Below are 22407 nucleotides of genomic sequence, written 5' to 3'. Positions count from 1 at the left end.
TCTGTTGCAGATGTTCACCAAACCACTTAAACCTAAAAGAGGTCGCGAAAGAGATCCTGCTCGACCCTTCCATTCCATACCTACTGCAGGCTCAACAAAAGCGAGAGACTACAGCGACGAGGCTGGAGACTCTGATCACGAGGTTCAAGAGTTTGGCGGGGACGAGGCTGGCGGGGACGAGACTGAGGGCTCGGGTGACGGTCAGGGTCCAAAACTTCGCACTGATGAGGATGCATCCCAGATAGACAGTGCAGAGTACGAAACGTCCAGCCCGGGTTCATCTAGTCCCGGTTCTGAATCTGCATTTTCAGGTGTTCGTCGACCCTTGTATCTTCGGGGCAACGAGCAATCCGATCAGAAAGAAAAACTAGAAGCAGAAGCAGAAGCGGAAGAGAAGCTCTTCAATGTCCTAAAGAAATTGACCATATCACGAGATCAAACAGAATCTAGCAACTTCGCGACACAGAAACTTTTGGCGATCGCTGCGAACCTGGAAATTTTTACGGAAAAAGTACCCTTCGAATCATTGCCACCACCATCTCCCTCTCAAGGCAATCACGCTCTTCAAGACTATCAAATGCAGCTTATGCTTTTGGAGCAGCAGAACAAAAAGCGACAGCTCATGGCGCAACAAGAACAAGACAAGACGCCATCTGGCATCCCTAACCAATCATTTCCTGGAAGCTCCCGTCTCGGCAAAGCCCCCGAATCCAGCTCTCCATACTTCATGCCTCTCGACATGCAACAGCCACCCTTGCTTACCATCCGAAACCCACCCATCGCTCAGTCAATGGAAGCATCGACACAAATCCACGCCAATGCCGGTGAGTCAGAGCTTGTCAGCCGGCTGTTGAAACGGATCGATGATTTGGAGAGGAGCATTAAAGGATCGGAACATCCACTGGGGCAGGGTATCAGTCCTCCACGCTTCCAGGTGCTTCATATATTGGATGATGTAAATGGCAGCGTTTGTCTTCAAGAGCCGACTTGGGCTCTGGGAAAGGGGGGAGGACTGCAGCTGAGAGCGGAGTCGCCACTAGCTGACTTGAAAACCCATCTACGAAAGAACGACGACATCTCTTTCTTGGTGTACAAGTCATACGCAACACCTAGAGTCAGCGCTATTGATTTGGCCGAGGGACTTGAAACAGGCGTACTCCCTGCCCCACAACCGTCGAATGAGACCATCACGATCATGTCCGAAGAGCTTCGCGTGGCTTTGCAGATATTTCTCAAATCCGCGTGCACGCTTGATGAGGAACAGCTACCTTCGGTCTTGGATAATTTACAGGCTCCCTACCTGTTCTGGTACCGTGGCAAATCAAAGGGACAGACTGTGTCAAATCAGCTTCCCAAGCACCAAGCGCATTTGAAGCTACTTTTCGATTGGATTGAACGCAATTACGCCACCAAGTTTGACCAGTTCGAAGAGATGAAATCTCGTGGGCGCATATCCCATGCATTCACTGAATATCTCTTCTTTCCAGGCGATGTTGTTGTTGACCAAAATGGCAACAAGACTCAGGCCTATCGATTGCGAGACATGCCGACGTTACAAAGGGTCTACGGACGTACCCATGATTCGCATCAATTTGAGAAATCGTCGCGTGTAGGATCAAGGGCTGATGAAAGGAACAAGGCCAACGAAGCATGGGCTTGGGAGATGTCATGTTCGACTATCGTTTACGATGGCCAGTTCTATCGTCAAAATGAGAAGCTCACACTTAAATTGGTCGCCGACAGTCACGATCAAGAAGTCGACATTGCTCAGTTGAGCGTAATCCCCTTGCCATTCGTCAGTAAGAATTTACAGAACCAACTCTTGCAGAGAGGCCGTACATTCTGGTCATGTCGTGTCAAACGCCCGATCTCTTATGAGGGTGGGGATGAAGACACGTCGCATACGGTAGGAACAAAGCGCTCAATCAAATTTTCGCTTTTACCAAAGCTAAAACATGCTATAGTACGGCGAGCGATACGTAATTGACAACAAAACCTTCAAGAAGCTCCACGACAATGATCAGAAATCGAAACGAAACCAAGGCCCCGTGTTCATGAGTGGTAGCAAAGACAGAACGTCATTGTTCGTGAAAAGAATGGACGACGATGATCCTCCTCAAGCGCCCGACATATATCTGTTTCCGCCAACTATACCTGGCTTCTCCCTGCGCCGCAAAGTGTGGAGTATGAGTTCTCTTAACATCTATCATGCAAAGAAACTGACTACCCATAGTCGATCTGGTGGTCGACAAGATAGTCGACATCTCATGGAACAAAGAGGCCTTCAACCATCTAGTCGCTGACGACAAGACGAAAGAGCTTGTCCACGCTCTAGTAGCCGACCGAATCTCTAGCGAAAGAAACACCGACATCATCCAGGGGAAAGGCAATGGACTCATCATTCTTCTTCACGGAGGCCCTGGCACCGGCAAGACTTTTACCGCAGAGAGTGTCGCCGAGCTGGCTGAGAAACCGTTGTATCCTGTCACATGTGGTGACATTGGTACCGAGCCAGAACAAGTCGAGGAATACCTCGAATCGGGTAAGTTCCAGTTGCACGAAATGCACATGAGCCAAATTCTGACTTTGCACGTCCACCACTGCAGTGTTATACCTAGGTAGCCTCTGGGATTGTGTAGTGCTCCTCGATGAAGCTGACGTGTTCCTTGAGGAGCGAGGGATAGCTGATCTAGCACGCAATGCCCTAGTTTCCGTCTTCCTCCGTGTGCTGGAGTACTACGACGGCATTCTTATCCTCACATCCAATCGCGTCGGCACATTTGACGAAGCCTTCAAATCCAGGATCTCACTTGCCCTGCATTACCCCAACTTGGGCAAGTCGCAACGATGCCGTATCTGGAAGAACTTCCTGAACCGCCTCAAAGCGCTGAAAGAGCCGGGTATCGACTTTGATGACATCGAGTGCAATGTATTGGAATTGGCGGACGAGGAGCTCAATGGTCGACAGATTCGCAACGCGATTACGATCGGAAGGCAGCTCGCAAAGTTTCAAAAGAAGGAGTTGTCGTATGCGCATCTGAAGCATGTTGTTGAGGTAGCCGGTCAGTTTGAAACGTATGTCAAAGAGACGAAGGAGAATTTCTCGGATGAGCAGATCGCTCGGCTTCATGGACGCCGGTAGTGACCTCTTTCTCATCCCTTCCATTATTTAGTGGACGGATTCAGTCACCGTGTATCTCTTGTGTGTTGCGGGGGTCGTACGCCGGTAGTGACAGAGGGTGGTCTTCGTCACATTCTTCCAACGAAGCGCATGCGTAGGCAATGCGACTTTCATGACGCCCTCTTCACAGCACGGGCAGGTAGTTCCACCAACAACTATTTAATACACAAGCGACTCCCTCTATCTCTTTGCAACTATCGTGGCGCTGAACAACTAGGTTTTATCCTTACCGAAGACTACCAAGATTTGCACGAGCTTTTGACAGCTTCAGCGATGGATGCCTTTGACTTTCTTCATCTTGTCAAACGCGAGTTTGACTGGCATATGCGACAACACAGAGGATTGGAGATATATCGTGCGCCATCTCTTACGAATCCTATTCACCCAATGTTTGCTTTGGATCGCTGGGCCACTGGTCCAGGGCAAGACACCCCAGAACTCTACCGCAGCATGCGACCTGCCTTACAACTTGCGTCACTATGGCTCACCGAAGACATGCCCCTGCTTTGGTTCAGTCACTTGACCTTTGGACATCGTCGCCATAATCCGGCCGGTCAAGTGTACCTGGAGAGAAATCCTCATTATAAGACCCCAGCAGCCCTTGCTACTGTCAAGGCGAACCTAGTGGAATTTGGAAAAACGAACTTTTTCTTGTTTTACCATCCTGGTGTGAGAAACAACTATTACGGCTGTACATATAGTCAGAAAGAATCGTTGCCTTACTTTAATGAGTTCAAGTCCGCTGACTTTCCACTTGTTCTCTCTAGTAAGGGTGTTCGAAAGCCTTGCATCGCCCTTACAACGGGCTTCGTCAAAGCCCTTCAGTCGACTAGTGTAAGTGAAAACGAACGATACAGAACCCTTTTCATGCTCGCAACTGTTCTGTGCCATGAAGTTGCGCATGGGTACCACATGTTCCATCATAGCAGTCCTGAGCCACTGTGAGCTGCAGATGGGAAGATTCCAGAACTAGGCTTCTCGTGGGAACTGAACGTGGTTGGTCATGTACCGATGCCTACCGGTAAGATTGGGTTAGACGGCCAATTTCACGAACTACACGCGATCCGTATGCTGGAAGTTCCATCAAGCGCTGATGAGCGTCTCAAGGTTCTCCTCTATCTCAAGGGCAACTCACGTGCAGAGTTCACGACACGAGATGCTTCCGGACACCATCGCAAATGGCCTGTTGTAAACGGCGGACAGTTTCGTGGTGCGAAATGGACACTGAGCAGCGACGCGCAATACTTCATCGCCTCCTTTCACGACGTTCCCATGCACTGGGTAATCTCTTGGTTCCAGCAAGATGTCTGGGAAACGCTTAAGGCGCGATGGGTGCAAGCAAACAGGTTTGAACCTCCTGCTCTCGGCCAAGCTTTCATGATCATCTACGAGAGAAATCCGTACGGAGTGCAGGTTCATCGACCTCTTTACCCAGACAATCGTGTAGACGCCATGATACTCGAGGAGCGTCGCAAATCCGTCCAGAAGTAGGCTGAGATGCGGGTGTGAAGTCAAGGCGGGTTGCAATGCAGCTGTAGCGTTCACTAAATATATGGATAGTTATTGACTTGTTATTAACTTGTTGGCACGAAACTGTGGTGACTCATCAGGCGCTCCAACGAGACATCCGGAATTCCATGTTGAGTCCGAGCTGAATGTGCTTAGCCATCTTTGTGATTGCTCATGGGAAGCCTGAAGTTCACATAGGGCTTCTTCGTCCAGGATCCTTGCGGAGGTCACGCCGGAACGACCCTTCCTATGTCCACGCTTTGAGCAAAGAGTCTTAGTGCTTACTCCAACATATAAACTTGATAGATTTGTTGAAGAAATGTCGGAGACCGGATGATAGAATGCCTGACGAGAGCCGTGATGTAGAAAAGTGTTCCGTCTTCGTCAGCGTCGCGGCGGACATCGGCGAGCGAAGCCCGGATTTAGCAATGCGCGAATACAAATTCCGGCGCCGGCTATCGTCGTCATCGTTCTCATCACGACAACACCGGGGATCAAGCCAATGCAGTGTAACGCCCTGGCGTCATGATTGGCTCTCTCGACAGAACCGGCTAGAATGCCGGGCTATCTTCTTTGTCTTCATGCACGGAAACGGCTGAGATGATGGAGCCGACCCCACCTGGAGCTTGAACGACTTAAGGCCCTTCCACCCCGCCAAATTTCGCAAACGGCATCAAACGTCACTCCAAACCCCCTCTACATCCATCAATTCCTCTTACAAACCTCCAATATGGCCTGCGACAACTGCAAGACCGGCTTCAAGTGGGGCGCCGAGTCCGTCGGCAAGGAAGACAAGCTTGACAACATCGACTGCTATGTTACCGGCGACAACAAGGATGCCGCTATCCTTATCATCACCGATGTCTTCGGCTGGACTCTTCCCAACATCCGCATTCTGGCAGACCACTACGCAAAGGAAGCCAATGCGACCGTCTACGTTCCCGATGTGTAAGCAGCTACGCGACGCGACGCATACATTTAGCGCAACCTTTGGACTAACAGCCACCATACAGATTCGGCGGCGAAGTCGTAGACCCCGACGCGATGTCCGACCCGGAGAAGGCAAAGAAGTTCGACGTCATGGCCTTCATCGGCCGCAACAACAAGGAGATCCGCTACCCCGAGATCAAGCAGCACGCCCAGACCCTCAAGTCGCAATACAAGAAGGTTGCCGCCATCGGCTTCTGCTACGGCGGATGGGCCTGCTTCAAGCTCGGCGCCGACCCCTCGCTCGTCGACGCCATCTCGACCGCCCACCCCTCCATGCTCGAGAAGTCGGAGATCGAGAACGTCAAGGTCCCCGTCCAGGTCCTTTCCCCCGAGAACGACCAAATGTACACTGAGGAGCTGAAGAAGGCTACGTTGGAGACGCTGCCGAAGATTGGTGTCCAGTGGGAGTACATTTACTTCCCTGGTCTGAACCACGGCTTTGCTGCGCGTGGTAACCCTAACGACCAGAAGCAGAAGGATGGTCTGGAGAGGGCGAAGAGGAGTGCTGTGAACTTCTTCAACGAGTTCCTGCACTAGGGAAGATGCTACAGTAGCCATACGACCTCTTGAACGAATTTGAATGAAATGATACCTCCACTCTGGTTTTCCACTCTCCATCTGATTGTCACAACGAGAAGACGTCACGTCACGACTGGACTGATGAGGATATGACGTGAATATGTGAATGAATTGCTGGTTCCTGCTGCTACAATGTGTACGTTTTGTTGACGTCACGCAGAGTCCTCTTTTTAAATATGTACATGAAGGTCTTCTCGACTTCTGTCAGATACGAGACCACGATACCATCGTTCGTCGCAACCTATGCGCCCTGGACCAAGCGAGCGAGCCTAGACCTGGTTTCCCAGCCCCAAGCGCCAACACTGCGCTTAGCCATAGCAGCAACGCTCTTAGCATAGTTGTTCGTGCCATGGCTGGGATCAGCGTCCTTAGCCTTGCAAGAAGCGCCATCTGAAGGACCACCAAGAGGACCCTCAACGGCAGCAAAATGCTGCTTCTCGCTGGTCGTGCCGACCATGTTCTTCGCAGCCTCAGGAACCCAACCGTTAATGAAGTCACCGTGCGAGCACCACGCAGGTCCGCAGGCCAGCTTGAACGGCGCGGTGGTACCAGACCAGCCGTTGGGCAATGCCTTGCGCATATCGTAGCGGATGGAGAAGCGGAGTTGAGGCATGGACTTCATGCCCTTGGGGCACCAGTTGGGTGTTCCGTTGTCGCGGCTCTTGTAGCCGGTCTCGAGCGTCTTCTCGTTGACGCACTGAGGGAAGAAGAGGAGTTGCTGGATGTGGGTGGAGCAGGTCTTGGTGGGGAAGCCGTTGGCGTCGAGAGGAATGTCTTCGCTCTCGCAGCCCCATGAGGCCTTTGCGTTGACGTCCATAGCGTCTGGGGTCATGGCGTCGGCTTTGCCGGCAACCATCTGCAAGTCTTGTGGGATGGCGACCTCAGCGGGGGTCTCGCCGAGGTTGTAGTATGCGCTGAAGCGGAAGACGGGAACGGGTTCGTAGTTCTTGCCATCCTTGGTGTATAGGAAGGTGGGCACCCAGTAGCTCGACAAGTCGTTGGGGTTCTCGGCGGTGGTGCAACCCTTTTGGAGTTCGGCGCTGGTCTTGGTGCCGGCGACAACGGCGTCAGAGCCGTAGAAAGAGTGTAGATGCGACTTGTCAAACTCGCCAGGGTAGACAATGGGGTCGATGTTCTTCTCCATGAAAGGGGGAGGAATCTGGATGACGGTGTACGCGTTTGCGAACTGAGCGAGCAGACCCGCAGCAAAAAGAGTGTAAAGAGACATCCTGTGCCTTAGTAACGAATGTAATAAACGATAGAAGAAGCTGAAAAGATAGTAAAGGTGGTAAGAGAATGAAGCGCGATGAAGAAACCGTAAACAGTGGCGCGCCCGTGGTACTTATGCCTGAGGCCGAAGCCTCGTGCCCACCATGGCACAGCCCAGGGCATCCTTCCCTCGGCACGTCCACCAAAGTTTCAAACCTCCTGGTGTTTTCGCCCAAGCGAGGCATCTTCGCCGTTAGGCCTAGGACTATTGTGGAGGTTAGGGACCGCAGCATGAACGACAGGAGACGTTGCCAAGGCGCTAAGCCAGCTGCGGAGCTGCTCATTGGCGGATCGCCCGTGCCAAAACACTAGTGTCCGCTGTTCCGCGTTTAACAGTTTCGAAACTGCGAAACAAACTGCCTTTGTCCTTGCTTTTCATTTCCTCCGAACAGTAATCGGCTTTCTGGATACGGATGCGTTTTGTGGCGCTATACGCTGGGGCACTGCGATGTGGCGTGAAGAACATGATCCACTGCGATTAGAACTAGAGGGCGAACTAGTACGATTGCAGTTATGCGTGCGCGTATCTACGACATCCGAGGACTCCAGTACTGAGTGTTGAAGAGCAGGCCCGTTATCATCAAGCTAACTTCCAAATTTTTGTGTGCACATCACGTGCGTGGCGCATACAACATGCGGCGTCGTAAACAATTCGATTCAGATCAACGAAGCTGCGACTCCGCATCTACATCTCACGCCCTCTACTGTCATCCGCAACCGCACAACGTTCACAGCGACCTCGCACATCCTGATAATTTGCTGTGGTTCCACAGTATGCATGACGAAAAGCGCCACGATTTGTCCCTCTAGTATCCTGCTCACGCTCACACTTTCCCAACCACTGTATCGCCGCCTTGGCCCAGCGGAAGGGGGAGCTGCTTGTGTTTGAATATTGATCGAGATGCTTTGCGAAGAATGCGTACGTGTATTCTCACGCGGCGACCGCAAGCATCATTCGGGCCTTGCCTCCCTCACCAAAGCAGCAGCAGACGGATGCTACATATGTACTCCCCTGTGGGAATCTGTAAGGCCAGAGACTGGGCACTTGAGGGACGACCTGAAAAGTCACTTCACCATCGGTCGGATTCCAGATAGTTCTTCTGGAGTTTCCCGTTCTCTACGAGAAGAACATATCATCAGCTGTTCCTCTTTATCTACGTGGGGGAGAAAGAAAAGTGTTGCCAACGGGTTTCCGAAAAAGCTCGATTCGCAGAGATTTGTCGCCGTACCTACAGCGAACGTCCCAGTGAATGTCGGTACATACGGCAGATGGTCCACAATACCCATGGCAGAATCTCTACAGGCTGCGCAAAAGTGGATGAGCACTTGTCTAGACACCCATGAGCAGTGCCAGAAACATACACAGCCACATACATATCCGACACGGCTCCTCGAACTTGGTAGCCACAAAGTCCGCCTAATACTACCACAGGAAGAAGAACCATCGGGCCCGTATGCTGCTTTGAGTTACTGCTGGGGCCCAAATCCTAGCTTCATCCGGCTGACGGCCGATAATATGCAAGATTTTCGGCTCGGAATACTCCATCCAGATTTACCCATTGCCTTCCAAGAGGCAATTCGCTTCGTAGAAGGGCTCGGAGTTCGCTACCTCTGGATCGATGCTCTCTGTATCATACAGTCTGGCAGGGGAAGTAGTGAAGACTGGCAGTTGGAGTGCAGTCGCATGCAAGAAGTGTACTCGAATTGCATCATCAACATCTCTTTGGTGCAGGCTACTCACCCGGACCAAAGCTGTATTGGAGGTTATACTCGTAAAGCGAATCTCCCTTTCACTACAAATATGGCTGTGCGAAGAATGAGTGAGGATTTTACCGGCACAGCTCGTGCCTTCACTGTCATACCAAGCCAGTACTTCCAACATTCACTTTATCAACAGCCCCTCGGAAGTCGCGCATGGGTCCTACAAGAACGGCTGTTGGCTACCCGCGTCTTGAGCATCGGCCATGGAGAACTTTTCTGGGACTGTGAACGGGTCCCAAACGCAAGCGAATCTCTTCCATGTGGCTTCGAACTTTGTCCTGACTCTACGAGGGCAGTTCTGAGTGAAGCGCTGGGTCTTCAGATACCTTCCATTCCGCAATCCTCAGACAGTTGGACTTTAGAGGATACTTGGTCTAAGATCCTTGCGGAGTACAGTGCGAGGCAGCTCACATATCCCCAAGCGGACAAGTTGATTGCTATTTCGGCTATTGCAAGCTGCATGCGCTACGCATCAAACGATACCTATCTTGCTGGCCACTTCTGGAAAACGCTCCCACAAAGTTTAAACTGGAGAGCAAATCGTGCGCCTGGACATCCATTCCATGCTGATGAGAGACCACCACAAAGGCTGCCCAAGTCCTCTAGCCAGATGTTGGATGGCAGCTGGGTGGTCACGCCAACGTGGAGCTGGGCATCGATGAATGGCCGACTGAGAACGCGACCAAGTGCTGGAGTGTCTTTGACGGTTATAGCAATCGCAGAAGAGTACAGGCTTTTTCCACTCGTTAGAAACGAGCGAAGACCATGTATGGAGAAGATGATACTGCTGACCATCCGGGCCTGGTCTAGACCTATCAAATGGACGCTGGGTGGGCCGATCGGCTATAAAAATGCAGAAAGTTTGAAAGAGGAGGGTTTTGAACGTCTCTTTGTCACTATGGATGAGCCGAATGAGAAGCCCGACAATGGAAGCGTGTTTCTACTTGCGGCACTTGTTCAGGTAGAGTATATGGTGGAAGGCTTGTTGCTGAAAGAAACAAATTCGTATGAAGGCAAAGTATACGAGAGACTGGGGCAATTCCGGGCACCATTCAACCACGACATTATGACAAAGTGGCAATCGGTGTTCACTGATGGAGAGCGCTCCATAACTATGTGCTGATGTAGCTAAGCCGACAATTGCTATTTCAGTCCGATAGTGATTCGACCAACAGCACTAGGCTGTACGGGAATCCCGATAGTCGGCCATCTGAAAAGGTTGGGAGCAAGAACGAAGACGTCAAGGAATGGATCGACCGCATCGTGTATCAAGATGATGATCGCTACTCGGAACATGATTGCAAAACAGCAATGGCTCCTTCTCAGATAGAAGACGATGTGTAGGCCTTTTCTACAGCATATGGGGCATCATCACTACACGGGTCTCAGGGTCATGGCCGCATCAGCATTGTTCAAATTGTTCTTCCAGCTCCCCAATTTACATAGGTTCGCCCAACAACCATTCATTTCCTTTGCCAAGCTCTACTTATCAGCCGCATCCAGCGGCTTATTCTGCCCATAGTTCAGCGTCTTCTCCCTCTTCTTCGCATCCGGCTCCTTCGGGTCATGCTTCATGTTGTCCTGACTTTCCGTTGCCTCTTCCGTCGCGCCTGCGCGGTCGTGCTCTGGATGGCTGACTGGGTTCTGTATCGATGCGTGGTCGCCATCGTTCTTGTCGGTCTGGCCGACTGAGGCGCTTTTGTTGATGGACTGGCTCTCGGCGCTGCTTGCTTGCGGGTTGGAGACGTTGGATGATTGGCCGGGTGCAGCGCTGCTGGCGTATGTGCGGGTGGTTACTGGTGCGAGGACTGAGAAGAAAAGGATTAGTTTTTGTTCCTTTTGTATTGGAGTGAGGGTAGTCACCTTCGCTTCGCTGTTGGATAGAGCGGGTCGCAATGGGCGCTGAGCGCGAGAAGCTTTGGAGGAATCTTGATGCCATTTTGTTTCTGGTGAATCTCGAGTCTATTACGGGAATTTGCAGGTATAAAGTCGCAGTTTGCAGAAGTTCACAGCGAAATGTCTACGCATGTTTATCATACTCCCTCCTTGACGTGCCTGTGATGTTGCCAAAACGTCATCATCAAGCCGCAAGGCCGATCTCTAGGGGTTCGGCATCTGCTTCCCGTACAAATCCACTCTTACTTATCTATGACAGCTGCGGAAAAGCATGACACCGAACGCCAGTGCTTTCGACGCTACTTTTTGTCGATGTTTGCGTGTGCCGTAGAGCTTGCGCTCCTGGGCAATTAAGATGATGACGTATGCCAAAGAACAAGCGACGACAGCATCAAAGTGGGAACATATCTACGCGTCACGATACCATACACTGCAGCGGGTAGAAGCCCAAAGAGCTCGGAATCGCATTGTGGTGAGTGATCCTGCGCTCTGTTGGAGATACATGGATGCCCAGGTGGTGCCCGCCAGAGCGGATAGTCACGTGATGCCCCACTCCCGGCAATCGGACTTTCCGCCCCTACCAACCGCGTGTATTCGCAACCACCCAACCCACTATACGACTTCTAACAGCTTGTCGGACTACCAACCGATCCAGGTCTGCTTCTCATGAGTGCTTTCGGCATAAAATGTCCTCATTTAGTTCGCACGCGATGCTATAGGGCGCGGGGTTGAAGAACACCGAGTGTTACAATTACTACCTCTTTCAAGTCTATCGTACAACGCTGCTTCTCTCAGATTCTATGAGATATCTACAAATAATCCGCATCAACCCAGTTCTCCTTCTCAAAGTTCACCCCAAACAAATCCGACGCCTTGATCCGCGCGTCCCGCTGCGATGAGAAGTTTGCCCTTGCCTCTGGATTTGCGCCAGGCCCGTAGTTCATGTACTCCTGGTAAACAACATTATCCACACTCTGTACATCATCCCACCTCGCCCATCCCTCCGGCTTCACCACATCGCTCAGATAGCTGTCTTGGAAAACCACCCTGGAGTAAGGTCTCCACGGCCTGCCAAGGAAGGTCGAGTTCGTGCCGTTGGTTCCGGAGACGTTGACCTGGTTGAAGACATAGATGCTGGTATTGTTCTCCGCTTCGCGACCATTGGCAGTAACCCAACCGGGACCGATGGCCTCGATATCGATCTTGTCGAACCACGCGATGGCGCGCAGACCGAAGATGAAGTCTACCGCGCCGTTGACGAAGGACCTTGCGTAGATCTGGCGCCCGGTGTTGGCGTAGATGGTATCTTGGTAACCGGTGAACTTGCAGCCGTAGAATCCTTGGTTCGTCTTTTGCGCGCTTAGGGCGAGGGCTTGGCCGTTCTTCTCTGCGGCGCCGAAGGTGTTGGCGATGTTCAGATTGTACACGCGGATATTCGTTGTGTTCAAGCGGAGGGTAGCTGTTGCGTCGTTGTTGGCAAGACCGGGTGTATTACGTGAAAGGTTGTATGTCAAGGTGACTTCGTTGTCCTTGTAGCCGCGAGCGTTCTTCGTAGAACCTTGTAGGGTGATGGGGCCGGCATGAGGAGGGATGTAGACTTGTTCGTTGTATATGCCGGCGACGACGAAGATCTTCTGGGCATCGGTCTTGTTATGCAGTGCGTCTACTGCGGCACTGATGCTGGGGTAGCTGCCGTTGGTTGCGCCAGACGCATCGACGACTAACGCGCCTCGGTCGGGCTTTGTTCGTGTGTACTTGTCGGCAGATGCGACAGAAAGAGTGCTTGCAAATGCAAGGAATTGTACTATACGGAATGCCATCTTGATCGGCAGAGAACGAGTGACCTGGTATTCGGTACCCGTCCATCGGAACGGCCGGGTACTTATACTAGATTGACGAGATGCACCCCTTTACGCGATTACTACAGTCTGTAATTATTCCGTCGCGCTTACCTCTACGGGCCGACTATTGAACATGCGCGCTGTTTGCCATTGCCATTGTGACTTTGTGGGGAAGTGTGGAGGAAGCATTGTTGGTGTTGTATCGTGTGATTGGTGGCACAAATCGTTCCGTGGACAACTTTACCCCAGATTGTTTAACCATCGGCAACGGAATCTGGGGAAGCGATGTTGCAGTAAATCAGATATTGATGCTTTGTCAAACGGACGGATGCGAACGGGAGCGATCTCGGATTGCTTGGGTTTGAGGTACATACACAGTAAGCCCGATTGATTACTTAGGTAGTCGCGCCGCGCGGCGACTGCCAACGTCCTTCTTGGCTTGACCTTCTTGAACGCGCATTCTTCCACTTCAATGCTCTCATGTATGCGACTATTTCCCTCTTCTTAAAGGCATGAGTTTGAGATTTTACACAATTCTGATCCCGTACGGGCAGCAATAACGAACGAGCCTTGGAGTGGACGCGACGACAACCGAAGTACCACCGCGCCTTCCTCGATATACGAAACACACCCTAGCACGTTTGCCGCCACTCTCTAGATATTGTGATGGCATTATGCAGTTGTTCAAGAGCAAGGGATGAGGTCCAGTTCTGCCTGCGATGGGCTGCGATGCCCAAGCCAGGGAGACGGTGAGCGCGTTTGCAGCAAATGTTGTCCAAGGCCTAAGACTATGTTCTCAAGCAGCGCACAGTAATTGGGTATGAACAGATCATCGGAGGTTCTCGTACCAAATGGCACAGCGCGTAAAGTCTGTACCGCGTCGTCACGATGGTCAATAGGTCAGAAGCCGTCGCGATCCGGACTCAGACGACGGGCCAGTCGCATTGGAGTAGTACACCGATTCGATAGGAGCTCGCAGTTCACCTCAGCGCATGATAGAGTTTATGAAGAATAATTCTGCTCATAACAATATGAAGACTCTATTCAGTCAAGAGATCAGACCACCCTCAGCGCGCCCCTACCCCGCGTACGCAACTTGCATCCACCGTCGCATTCAACCCACCGTTTGCGCAATGACGCAACCTCCGAACAAACGAACTGAGACACGCGCCGCGACCACAACAAAGAGATATCCCTCGTCTCTCAGACTCGTAGCCAGGGCCAACCTCACCGTACCTCTACACTCGCATTGCATATCTTTGCAATACAGCCACTGACAAACACCAGCGCACAAAGAACATCACACTATACACACTACACCTACACTACACCTACACTACACGCTTTCGCGCCTCAAAACAAAATGGCCCAAAACGACTCAAAGCACCTCCTCCCCATGACATCCATCCTCTTCGCCGACGCCAATTCCTCTTCCCGGCCAAACACATCCCACCACCTCGCGAACCCCACACTCGCCAACCTCAAAGACGCGCAAGACACTAGCATCACCGCGCTGCCCCAGCCTGTCACCGAAGCCGAGATCGTCGGGTCAGACGGTTTCTGGAAGATATTGTGGGCTAAGATCAAGATTGCGCTTGGTTTCGGTGAAAGCGAAGTTGAGTATGAGGAGGAGAGGGAGATGTGCATTGGTGAGCCTTTTGGCTTCGTTCATATCGGGACGGGAGGGAATAGGCCGTTGTTGGGGCCGGGTGGGGTGCCGAGGGTTGGGGGTGGGGAGGAGGAGTGGGAGGATGTGGAGTGAGGGGGGGAGGTATTCGGGGTGGTTTGGGGGTGAGATTGGGAGGTGATGAGGGGGCGTGGAGGACGACGGATGTGTGAGAAGTGGTGGATATGAAGATGAACTTGGTGGTTGAGGACTACATGGGTATGATACTGAACAGAAGGAAGGGGTGATCAACCTCGAAACGACTACGAATATACAAAGTCCTCCATCTTACTTCCCCTGGCTCTCGACGCTGACGTTCCAGTTATTAGGTGCCCGCCACCAGCGTCCTAGCAGACTACCTTCACTCTTGCCACTGCTGCCAGTGATCATGCGATTCGCATCTGGCCTCTCAATCTTGACATCTTGTGTCTTAACAATCTGCAGCTTGACATCTTCGCTGCCATTGGTTCCAGCCTCAGGGTCATATGTAGCACGATCGCTGCTTCCAGTTCGGTATGCTTTGCCCTTTGAGCCCGAGCCCTCGTCGCTGATGATACGTTCGAACTTGCTCTGCAGGCTGGGGTAGTAGCGGATGAGGACAGCCTTGATGCTGGGTGCGCAGGCGACGATAACGGCAAGATGGTTCTCCACAACGGCGCAGATCATGGATGCAGCGTATTGGAAGGGGAAGTCCCCCATGGTGGCGAGTCGGTGGACGAAGTAGACGCGAGTTGCGCTTGCAGCGAGGACAAGTCCGCCCAAAGCGAAGAGGAAGTTGACGGCGATGCGGTGATGGCGCCTGAGCTTAACATTCCAGGTGAAAATAACGGGGAGGATGTAGAGGACGGCATCGCAGGCCACCATGAAGACCGAGTTGAAGTAGGAGAAATCGCTCAAGTTGATGCAGTAGCCCTCGATGGTTGGGTCCCACCATTTCGCCACCGGGACGCATTGGAAGATGCTAGTTACGACGCAGGTGAGACCGAAGGAGAAGGCGACGATGTGCATGATGAAGATACAACGGCGGGCCCACGGCTCGAAGGTGAGCTCGGCGTAGAAGATGAGTAGCGAGTGCTTGACGGCCCAGTTGACGGAGAAGTAGAAGATTAGGGCGGCCATGACCATCTGGGGTCGTGAGTTAGCAGGTGGAAGATGGCCATCGTTAGTTGGGGTTGATGTACCTTGAGGAGCATCTCCATGTTGGCTGGGTCAATATCTGCTTCGTGTAGGCCTGCTCCGAGACGAGTGGCGTACATCTGGATGCATGAGAGGACGATGGCGCAAGACCCGGCAAAGACAGCAAGAGCTTCATATCAGTTAGTATGATGACTCGTGTGGGAATAAGTAGACTGAGCTCACCATCATGCCAGCCAAAGCTGCTCAGTATCTTGATCTTCCTCCCAATACGACAGCTAATAGCGAGTGAAGTCAACACAATCAGTGTCAAGTTGACAGCAACGGTGGGGGCGCGTAGGTCAGACGACATGATTGGAACAGACAATCGTCACCGAATTGAGTGGAGTTGCGATGGGTACAGGGGTAAGGAAGGATTCGTGTGCCTTGCATGCCCTCTACATATATACCTGGTGTTTATCTTTCACAGGACGCACGGCTTATACTTTGTTTGTCGTGATATGCGCAACACCAAGATGATGAACGGCCTACGGGGTCTAACGTTAGCTGCCCCGCGCTGACGGCGCGCAATCATCCATGTCAGTACAGTGATTGTGGACTGCCGTTTCTGTCGGCTTGCAGTGAAAACCGTCAAGGGAGCGACGCGGCACTCGGGGTAGCGCCCAGTGCTCCTAGACTAGTAGGAATAATGAAAATGATGGTGTAGCACTATTGGACGGAGTTACTCTTCTTAGCCTAACCGAGTGCCGGGTATGGTCGCTAGGTATAGAGGTTTTGCTTTGTGATGTTTGTTTTCGAAGTTAGGGTTCAAGCTAGGGGCAGCGGGGTCTTGCGATGTCGAAAAAGAAAGCACGACGTCGGTATACACGTTGTGTCCATGCGAGCCGTAAGCGAATACAGTGGGTTATCGAAAGTGCTCATAGGTTGAGAAGGCGACCCCGCTTTGCCCTTCGTCTCAACACATCGCATTCCGAAGCTGATGTTTTCGTTTTGTGTTGTTGCTTTTTGCTTTGAGGGTCCTGTCCGTATTGATTTTGGTGGGTATACGACAGAGACTTCGTACGTGGCGTTATCTGCCTGGCGTCTCCATCTGATGAGGATACTGCGGTACCATGTTAATGTTGGTGCTGGCTCGCATCGCATACTGCGCGTTCACATTGTTGAGTTGAGGAGTAACTTTGCAAAGTAGCCACGTCCGGTCATGTTGAGATTGATCTTGATCGGCGGTAGCAACAGACTTCGCGATTACTGAACGATGGCGACCGTACAAGACAAAAGTAAGACTCCATTGTAGAAGGACCGATGAAAAGGAGGAAGTCGAGATGGTGGGGAGGCAGACGGCCAGAGACGGGAAATCGTGAGCCAGCCACATCGTCATAAAAGGCGTGCGCCCCGCTGGGTTCTCGCGACTCGAAACAACGACATCATCTTGTCGTGGAAGAGGCTGAGGATCGATCGTGTGCGCTTGGAGCGCGATTGCACAGGTGTTTACTTCGGCGATGCATCATGTGATGAAGCTCGATGCGCTTCCAAGATTCCCGAGACTGTCCCGACTTCTCGACCGGGAGCTGACTAACACCATCCGACGCTAGGCCACATCTGATTCTCAGTAATCCTGCGCATATGATTGGGCACCGGAGACAATTTGCAGCTTATATGCGTATGCTTATAGTGGTCGCCGCACCTTATGTAAATATGATTGATTAGAGAACTGCGCTTCCATTCCTCTCTTCAATCCGATACTACTATCTTGTCTCTGCGTGTTTCCGTTCTCCGATTTTCTGAAACTGAAAGTGCGATCGCTATAGTCGGAGTGAAACTTGACGCCTCGGCTGTCCGCATTTACTACGAACGCCACCTTTCCCCGACGCCAACGTCAGCGGCATTCCACTTTCTTTGCACAGGCGGGACTTGAACTTTTCGATTCCTTCACCAACCTACGAAATATCATTGCTTTCTCTCCGCCATGTCGTTCTCCTCGCTCGTCTCAGACATCGCATACCGGAACAATTCGGAGCGGCCAGAGCGACCGGACCTGCGCTCTCAAATATCGGAAGCGCGTTCCACCCGATCCTACGCCAGCACTGCCGCGACGAGCGTGAGCATATCCGGAGATATCAAGAGCCAATTGCATGGAGGATACAGCCACCCTCTGTCGCGAGCATGGCAAGCCGAGCGACAGCTCACAAAGGTGCGAGGTATGACGCCATGAGTCCTATGACGAAGGCTAACACTCAATGCAGTCGATGCTCATCTACCCCCTCTTCATTTCCGACCAGCCTGACGAAGAGATACTTATTCCCTCCCTACCGAACATCCACCGCCGAGGCCTGAACAAGGTCGTGCCATACCTCACCCCGCTCGTCGCAAAGGGCCTCAAGTCCGTCATACTGTTCGGAGTCCCACTCGCACCCTCAGCGAAAGACGCCTTGGGCACCAACGCAGACGACCCCAAGGGCCCCGTCATCAAGGCCATCCGCCTGCTGCGACGAGCATTCCCCGATCTCTTCATCGTCGCCGACGTCTGCCTCTGCGAATACACCTCACACGGCCATTGCGGTATCCTCAAGGAGGATGGGAGCTTGAACAATGCATTGTCAGTGGAGCGAATTGCGGATGTGGCGCTGTCGTATGCCAACGCCGGCGCGCATTGCGTTGCGCCTTCGGACATGAACGACGGTCGCATACGCGCCATCAAGCTGAGGCTCATCGAAGCCGGCATCTCGCACCAGGTCGTGCTAATGTCGTATGCCGCCAAGTTCTCAGGATGTTTATACGGTCCCTTCCGCGACGCTGCAGGCTCAGTGCCCTCGTTTGGCGACCGAAGATGCTACCAATTACCTCCCGGCGGCCGTGGTCTGGCACGACGAGCCATTGTCAGAGATATTGGTGAGGGTGCGGACATCATCATGGTCAAGCCTGCGAGCCAGTACCTCGACATTATCAGCGATGCGAAGGAAATTGGCAAGGACATGCCCATTGCAGCATACCAGGTGTCTGGAGAATACGCTATGATCCACGCTGCCGCAGCTGCAGGTGTGTTCGACTTGAGGCAGATGGCGGAAGAGGCTACGCAGGGCATACTCCGAGCGGGAGCTTCAATAGTGGTCAGCTACTTCACGCCAGAGTTCCTAGACTGGTTGGGTAACTAGAGGGGCTAGCATAGTTGTACGGCAAAAGAAAGGGCGTAGGGGCGTTTGATATCCAGACGGCATGTCTACCAATGAAATCTCATCACCACTTCTACATCATTTCGTTTCTGAGATCTATCGCACACGAACAACAGCGCAACATTCTCCTAAGTCACGAACAAGGTGTGAGCTCTGGAGCGGGCTTACAGCCCGCCTCGTATAGTGCCAAGACCATGTACAGAAACACGCTAGCCCGAACATGCGGAGGATTGCAGCCCTCCCTCCGCCATCTGCAGATGAACCAACCCCAGCACATCTCAACCCTGCGGCTGCCTTGCTGCTACCTCGCTAAGCTTTCGAGTCAGCACCCTCCCTACGGTACCATGGTGGGCGTTTGACTCACCGGCTAGCCCGCACTTCACGACCGGCGTCGCCGGTTCTTCTCACCAAAGTCGGCAATGATGCGTCCGTATCCACAGCGGCATGCATCTCAGCCACTTCAGTCGCCCTTCGTGCGCAAATGATGTTTATCCTGGGATTCAAAGTGAACGCCACTCAGCCTTGCTTGGAGCCACGCTGTTTGCGCGCGAACGCTCTCATTCGACCTAGCGATGCCACTGCACTTTAGACACATGCGGTCTCCACTCACTGGACGCATCATGCAGGTGACCGTTACCCCAGCGAGGAATCTTTCTCCTAACAGAGCCTTGAGAGGCTGATGTCGAAGCTGATTGCATTGGACCGGCTGCACAATATGCACAGCCACTCCTTAGCTCAGGCTGCCATCCCACCGCCCTTTTTCTCAACTCCAAGTCATGACGATAATTGCTATTAGGTAAACCAACATACATCATCTGGATGCCTGGTGAATTGCGCTTGCGACAAATAAGTATATCACAGGTCTCGTCTTGGACTCCTACGACTTTACAACAATCACCGACATTCGCTGTGAACACATCTAATCGGGGGTGCTTTGTTACGCGAGCAAACGCATCGGACTTCATTCAAGACACGTCCACTTATAACAATCCTTCGACGTGCGGATTGCGCCATCGACCTGGTATAATCATGGAGAGTCTAAAGGAATCGCTACCTCCTGGCCTCGCAGATGCAGCGATCAACATTCCCGGCTTCGGTGCTATTGTCCAGCTGGTCCTCAACAAAATTGGGTTCGATGTTGGCAGCACGATGTCTCTTTACCTTTTATTATTCGGTATCTTCCAAGGAGCCATGTTCTTGTACAACAGGGGGCGTACATGGATGCAGTGAGTCCACAATTCTACCAGTCAACTGCAGTCTGCTAACAGTTCATGCAGAGATTATGGCACCTCTGCCATCCGGATAGACGACGATGATGATTTATACCCCCAGTTCATATCCTGGATATCGGAACAGCGCATGACGGAAGTCAGCAGAGACTTGAAAGCTACCTCGAGGAAGCCAAAGACCCGATATAGCGCAGACTCCGATGATGAGCCCGAGTCAGACGATGAAGACGTCTTGGACGAGTCTGGGATCTTTAATTACGACAAGTACAAAGGTACTAGTCCTGTGTACTACGAACCTAATCTTGGCGACGACAGCTTCACCCACAATGGTCACTACTTTCAGTTCAGGAAGGATTCGCAAGAGAACAAGTACGCGGAACGTATTGAGTACTTTGTCATCATCCGTTGCATGGGTCGCAGCACGAAGCCCGTCAAGGAGTTGATAGATCATGTCAAGGAATGGTCATCGCACAAGAGTAACAGCACGACTGAGATTATGCGAGCGGAGACTAAACACGGTGGTTACTGGTCCACCCAGTCCAGCCGACCCTCACGACCTATTAGCACAGTGACTTTGGATGAAACGCAGAAGGACAAAGTCGTTGCAGACATTAACGAATACCTCCACCCAGCTACAGCTAGGTGGTATGCCGCCCGCGGTATTCCCCACAGACGAGGATACCTGTTCCACGGACCGCCCGGTACTGGCAAAACATCCTTGAGCTTTGCAGTAGCTGGAATCTTTGGGCTCAGCGTCTACTGCGCTTCTTTGAGTGAGCGTGACATGACCGAGTCGGATCTTGCAATGTTGTTCAGTCAGCTACCAAATCGGTGCATCGTCTTGTTAGAAGACATTGACAGCGCGGGCATCCGTCGGGACAAGTCCGAGGTTCCAGCACCAGAGCGCGTCTCGGAGGTGGAAGAGGAAGCCAAGTCACCTACTGAAGCCAAGGATACCGTTGCAGAGAAGGAGGAGAATACTGAAAGCAGAGATGAGAAGCTCGAGAGCAAAGAGGAGAAGAAAGTCGAGGAGAAACAAAAGTCCATCACCGATATTGAGAAGAAGAAGTCCTTCCGCCGAAGACTTACCCAAACGTTACGTCCCCGCAAGATAACCAAGCCAGACAGCGAAACCACCACCCTCGTTACAGACGATGCAGCATCATCCGTCCGAGCACCCAGCGTAAAGACGCCCAGCATAAAAGCACCAAGCGTGAAGCCCTCACCTCCGCCTCCACCACCACCAGTCCCCTCTCCCACCGACGAAGAAGGCAGCAAAAGCAAGATCTCCCTGGCCGGTCTCCTCAACATCATCGACGGCGCTGCCTCAAGCGAAGGCCGCGTCCTGATAATGACAACGAACTACCCCGAAAAGCTTGACTCCGCACTCATCCGCCCTGGTCGCGTAGACTTGCAGATCAGATTCACACTCGCCACCAACACGCAAATACAAGAGATCTTCCGTCGCATGTACAGCCGCGAAGAGGACCTCGCGACGCAGACACAGAAGAAGAGCGATGACGAGAAAGCGAAATCCCCTTCTTCCAAAACGAAGAAGAGAAAAGCTAGGCCATCGAGTGGGACCTCCTCGCCTCTCACTAGCGGCGCTCTGCCATCGAAACCCAACTTCGCGACGCTACCACCAGAAAAGCTTGTGGAGATGGCGAAGCAATTTGCGGAAGCGCTGCCTGAAGGTGTGTTCTCGCCAGCGGAGATACAAGGATACCTTTTACAGAAGAAGGCGGATCCAGAGGGTGCGTTGGATGGGGTCAAGGAATGGAGGGATGCGGTGCTTGAGGCGAAGAAGAAGGGAAAGAAGGTTGTTGAGTTGAAGTAGATGGTAATTTATGATACCATGGTGTTTGTTCTGATGTCCAAGTGAAGGTTGGTGAGGCATGTGCTCGGGGTCTGCTACAAACGCGCAAAAAGAGAGGGAGTCTCCACGATCACCATCGTCGCCGCACTCGCAGGGCCAAAGCGACTCGCATCACATCCTGTACGAGCGAGCCTATCGGTGTTCGATCGCGTAGACCGTGATGGACAAAAAGATAGACATTTTGGCAAAAACATACAACAGCGGGGATTCGCTAGTGGTCACCCACCTAACTACTAATCCGCCGGTATCATGCTTGTATATGGCTGAGCGGACGGGAAGCCTAATTTTCATGATCCTATGGTCGTA

The 22407-nt window shown here is 52.2% G+C and overlaps 9 protein-coding genes across 9 annotated transcripts; 5 read left to right on the top strand and 4 right to left on the bottom strand.

Moving 5' to 3' along the window:
* Nucleotides 1-10: 10 nt before the first annotated feature.
* On the top strand, nucleotides 11-3142 carry J4E90_001471 (uncharacterized protein; the record flags this gene model as incomplete). Its single annotated transcript, XM_051431059.1, has 5 exons — nucleotides 11-1442; nucleotides 1488-1906; nucleotides 1965-2184; nucleotides 2234-2542; nucleotides 2640-3142. The coding sequence occupies 5 exons, from the start codon at nucleotides 11-13 to the stop codon at nucleotides 3140-3142; spliced, it is 2883 nt and encodes a 960-aa protein (XP_051294193.1).
* Nucleotides 3143-4070: 928 nt separating this feature from the next.
* On the top strand, nucleotides 4071-4672 carry J4E90_001470 (uncharacterized protein; the record flags this gene model as incomplete). Its single annotated transcript, XM_051431058.1, has 2 exons — nucleotides 4071-4086; nucleotides 4134-4672. 2 exons carry the CDS (start codon nucleotides 4071-4073, stop codon nucleotides 4670-4672), a joined length of 555 nt encoding a protein of 184 aa, XP_051294192.1.
* Nucleotides 4673-5420: 748 nt separating this feature from the next.
* Nucleotides 5421-6217, top strand: J4E90_001469 (uncharacterized protein; the record flags this gene model as incomplete). The annotated part of the gene is made up of 2 exons (XM_051431057.1): nucleotides 5421-5638; nucleotides 5704-6217. 2 exons carry the CDS (start codon nucleotides 5421-5423, stop codon nucleotides 6215-6217), a joined length of 732 nt encoding a protein of 243 aa, XP_051294191.1.
* A 283-nt stretch (nucleotides 6218-6500) lies between these two features.
* J4E90_001468 (uncharacterized protein) lies at nucleotides 6501-7487 on the bottom strand (the record flags this gene model as incomplete). Its single annotated transcript, XM_051431056.1, has 1 exon — nucleotides 6501-7487. The coding sequence occupies one exon, from the start codon at nucleotides 7485-7487 to the stop codon at nucleotides 6501-6503; it is 987 nt and encodes a 328-aa protein (XP_051294190.1).
* A 3284-nt stretch (nucleotides 7488-10771) lies between these two features.
* On the bottom strand, nucleotides 10772-11228 carry J4E90_001467 (uncharacterized protein; the record flags this gene model as incomplete). The annotated part of the gene is made up of 2 exons (XM_051431055.1): nucleotides 10772-11097; nucleotides 11153-11228. 2 exons carry the CDS (start codon nucleotides 11226-11228, stop codon nucleotides 10772-10774), a joined length of 402 nt encoding a protein of 133 aa, XP_051294189.1.
* A 766-nt stretch (nucleotides 11229-11994) lies between these two features.
* On the bottom strand, nucleotides 11995-13005 carry J4E90_001466 (uncharacterized protein; the record flags this gene model as incomplete). The annotated part of the gene is made up of 1 exon (XM_051431054.1): nucleotides 11995-13005. One exon carries the CDS (start codon nucleotides 13003-13005, stop codon nucleotides 11995-11997), a length of 1011 nt encoding a protein of 336 aa, XP_051294188.1.
* Nucleotides 13006-14980: 1975 nt separating this feature from the next.
* On the bottom strand, nucleotides 14981-16178 carry J4E90_001465 (uncharacterized protein; the record flags this gene model as incomplete). The annotated part of the gene is made up of 3 exons (XM_051431053.1): nucleotides 14981-15817; nucleotides 15874-15998; nucleotides 16052-16178. 3 exons carry the CDS (start codon nucleotides 16176-16178, stop codon nucleotides 14981-14983), a joined length of 1089 nt encoding a protein of 362 aa, XP_051294187.1.
* A 1614-nt stretch (nucleotides 16179-17792) lies between these two features.
* On the top strand, nucleotides 17793-18978 carry HEM2 (Aminolevulinate dehydratase; the record flags this gene model as incomplete). Its single annotated transcript, XM_051431052.1, has 2 exons — nucleotides 17793-18017; nucleotides 18070-18978. The coding sequence occupies 2 exons, from the start codon at nucleotides 17793-17795 to the stop codon at nucleotides 18976-18978; spliced, it is 1134 nt and encodes a 377-aa protein (XP_051294186.1).
* Nucleotides 18979-20025: 1047 nt separating this feature from the next.
* On the top strand, nucleotides 20026-22062 carry J4E90_001463 (uncharacterized protein; the record flags this gene model as incomplete). The annotated part of the gene is made up of 2 exons (XM_051431051.1): nucleotides 20026-20222; nucleotides 20274-22062. 2 exons carry the CDS (start codon nucleotides 20026-20028, stop codon nucleotides 22060-22062), a joined length of 1986 nt encoding a protein of 661 aa, XP_051294185.1.
* Nucleotides 22063-22407: the final 345 nt, after the last annotated feature.

This window comes from Alternaria incomplexa (assembly GCF_024043165.1).
Source record: "Alternaria incomplexa strain BMP 0042 chromosome Unknown scaffold_2, whole genome shotgun sequence".
Lineage (NCBI taxonomy): Eukaryota > Fungi > Ascomycota > Dothideomycetes > Pleosporales > Pleosporaceae > Alternaria > Alternaria incomplexa.
The sequence above is the reverse complement of the archived record's forward strand: the minus strand, read 5'-3'. Positions and strand labels throughout refer to the sequence as shown.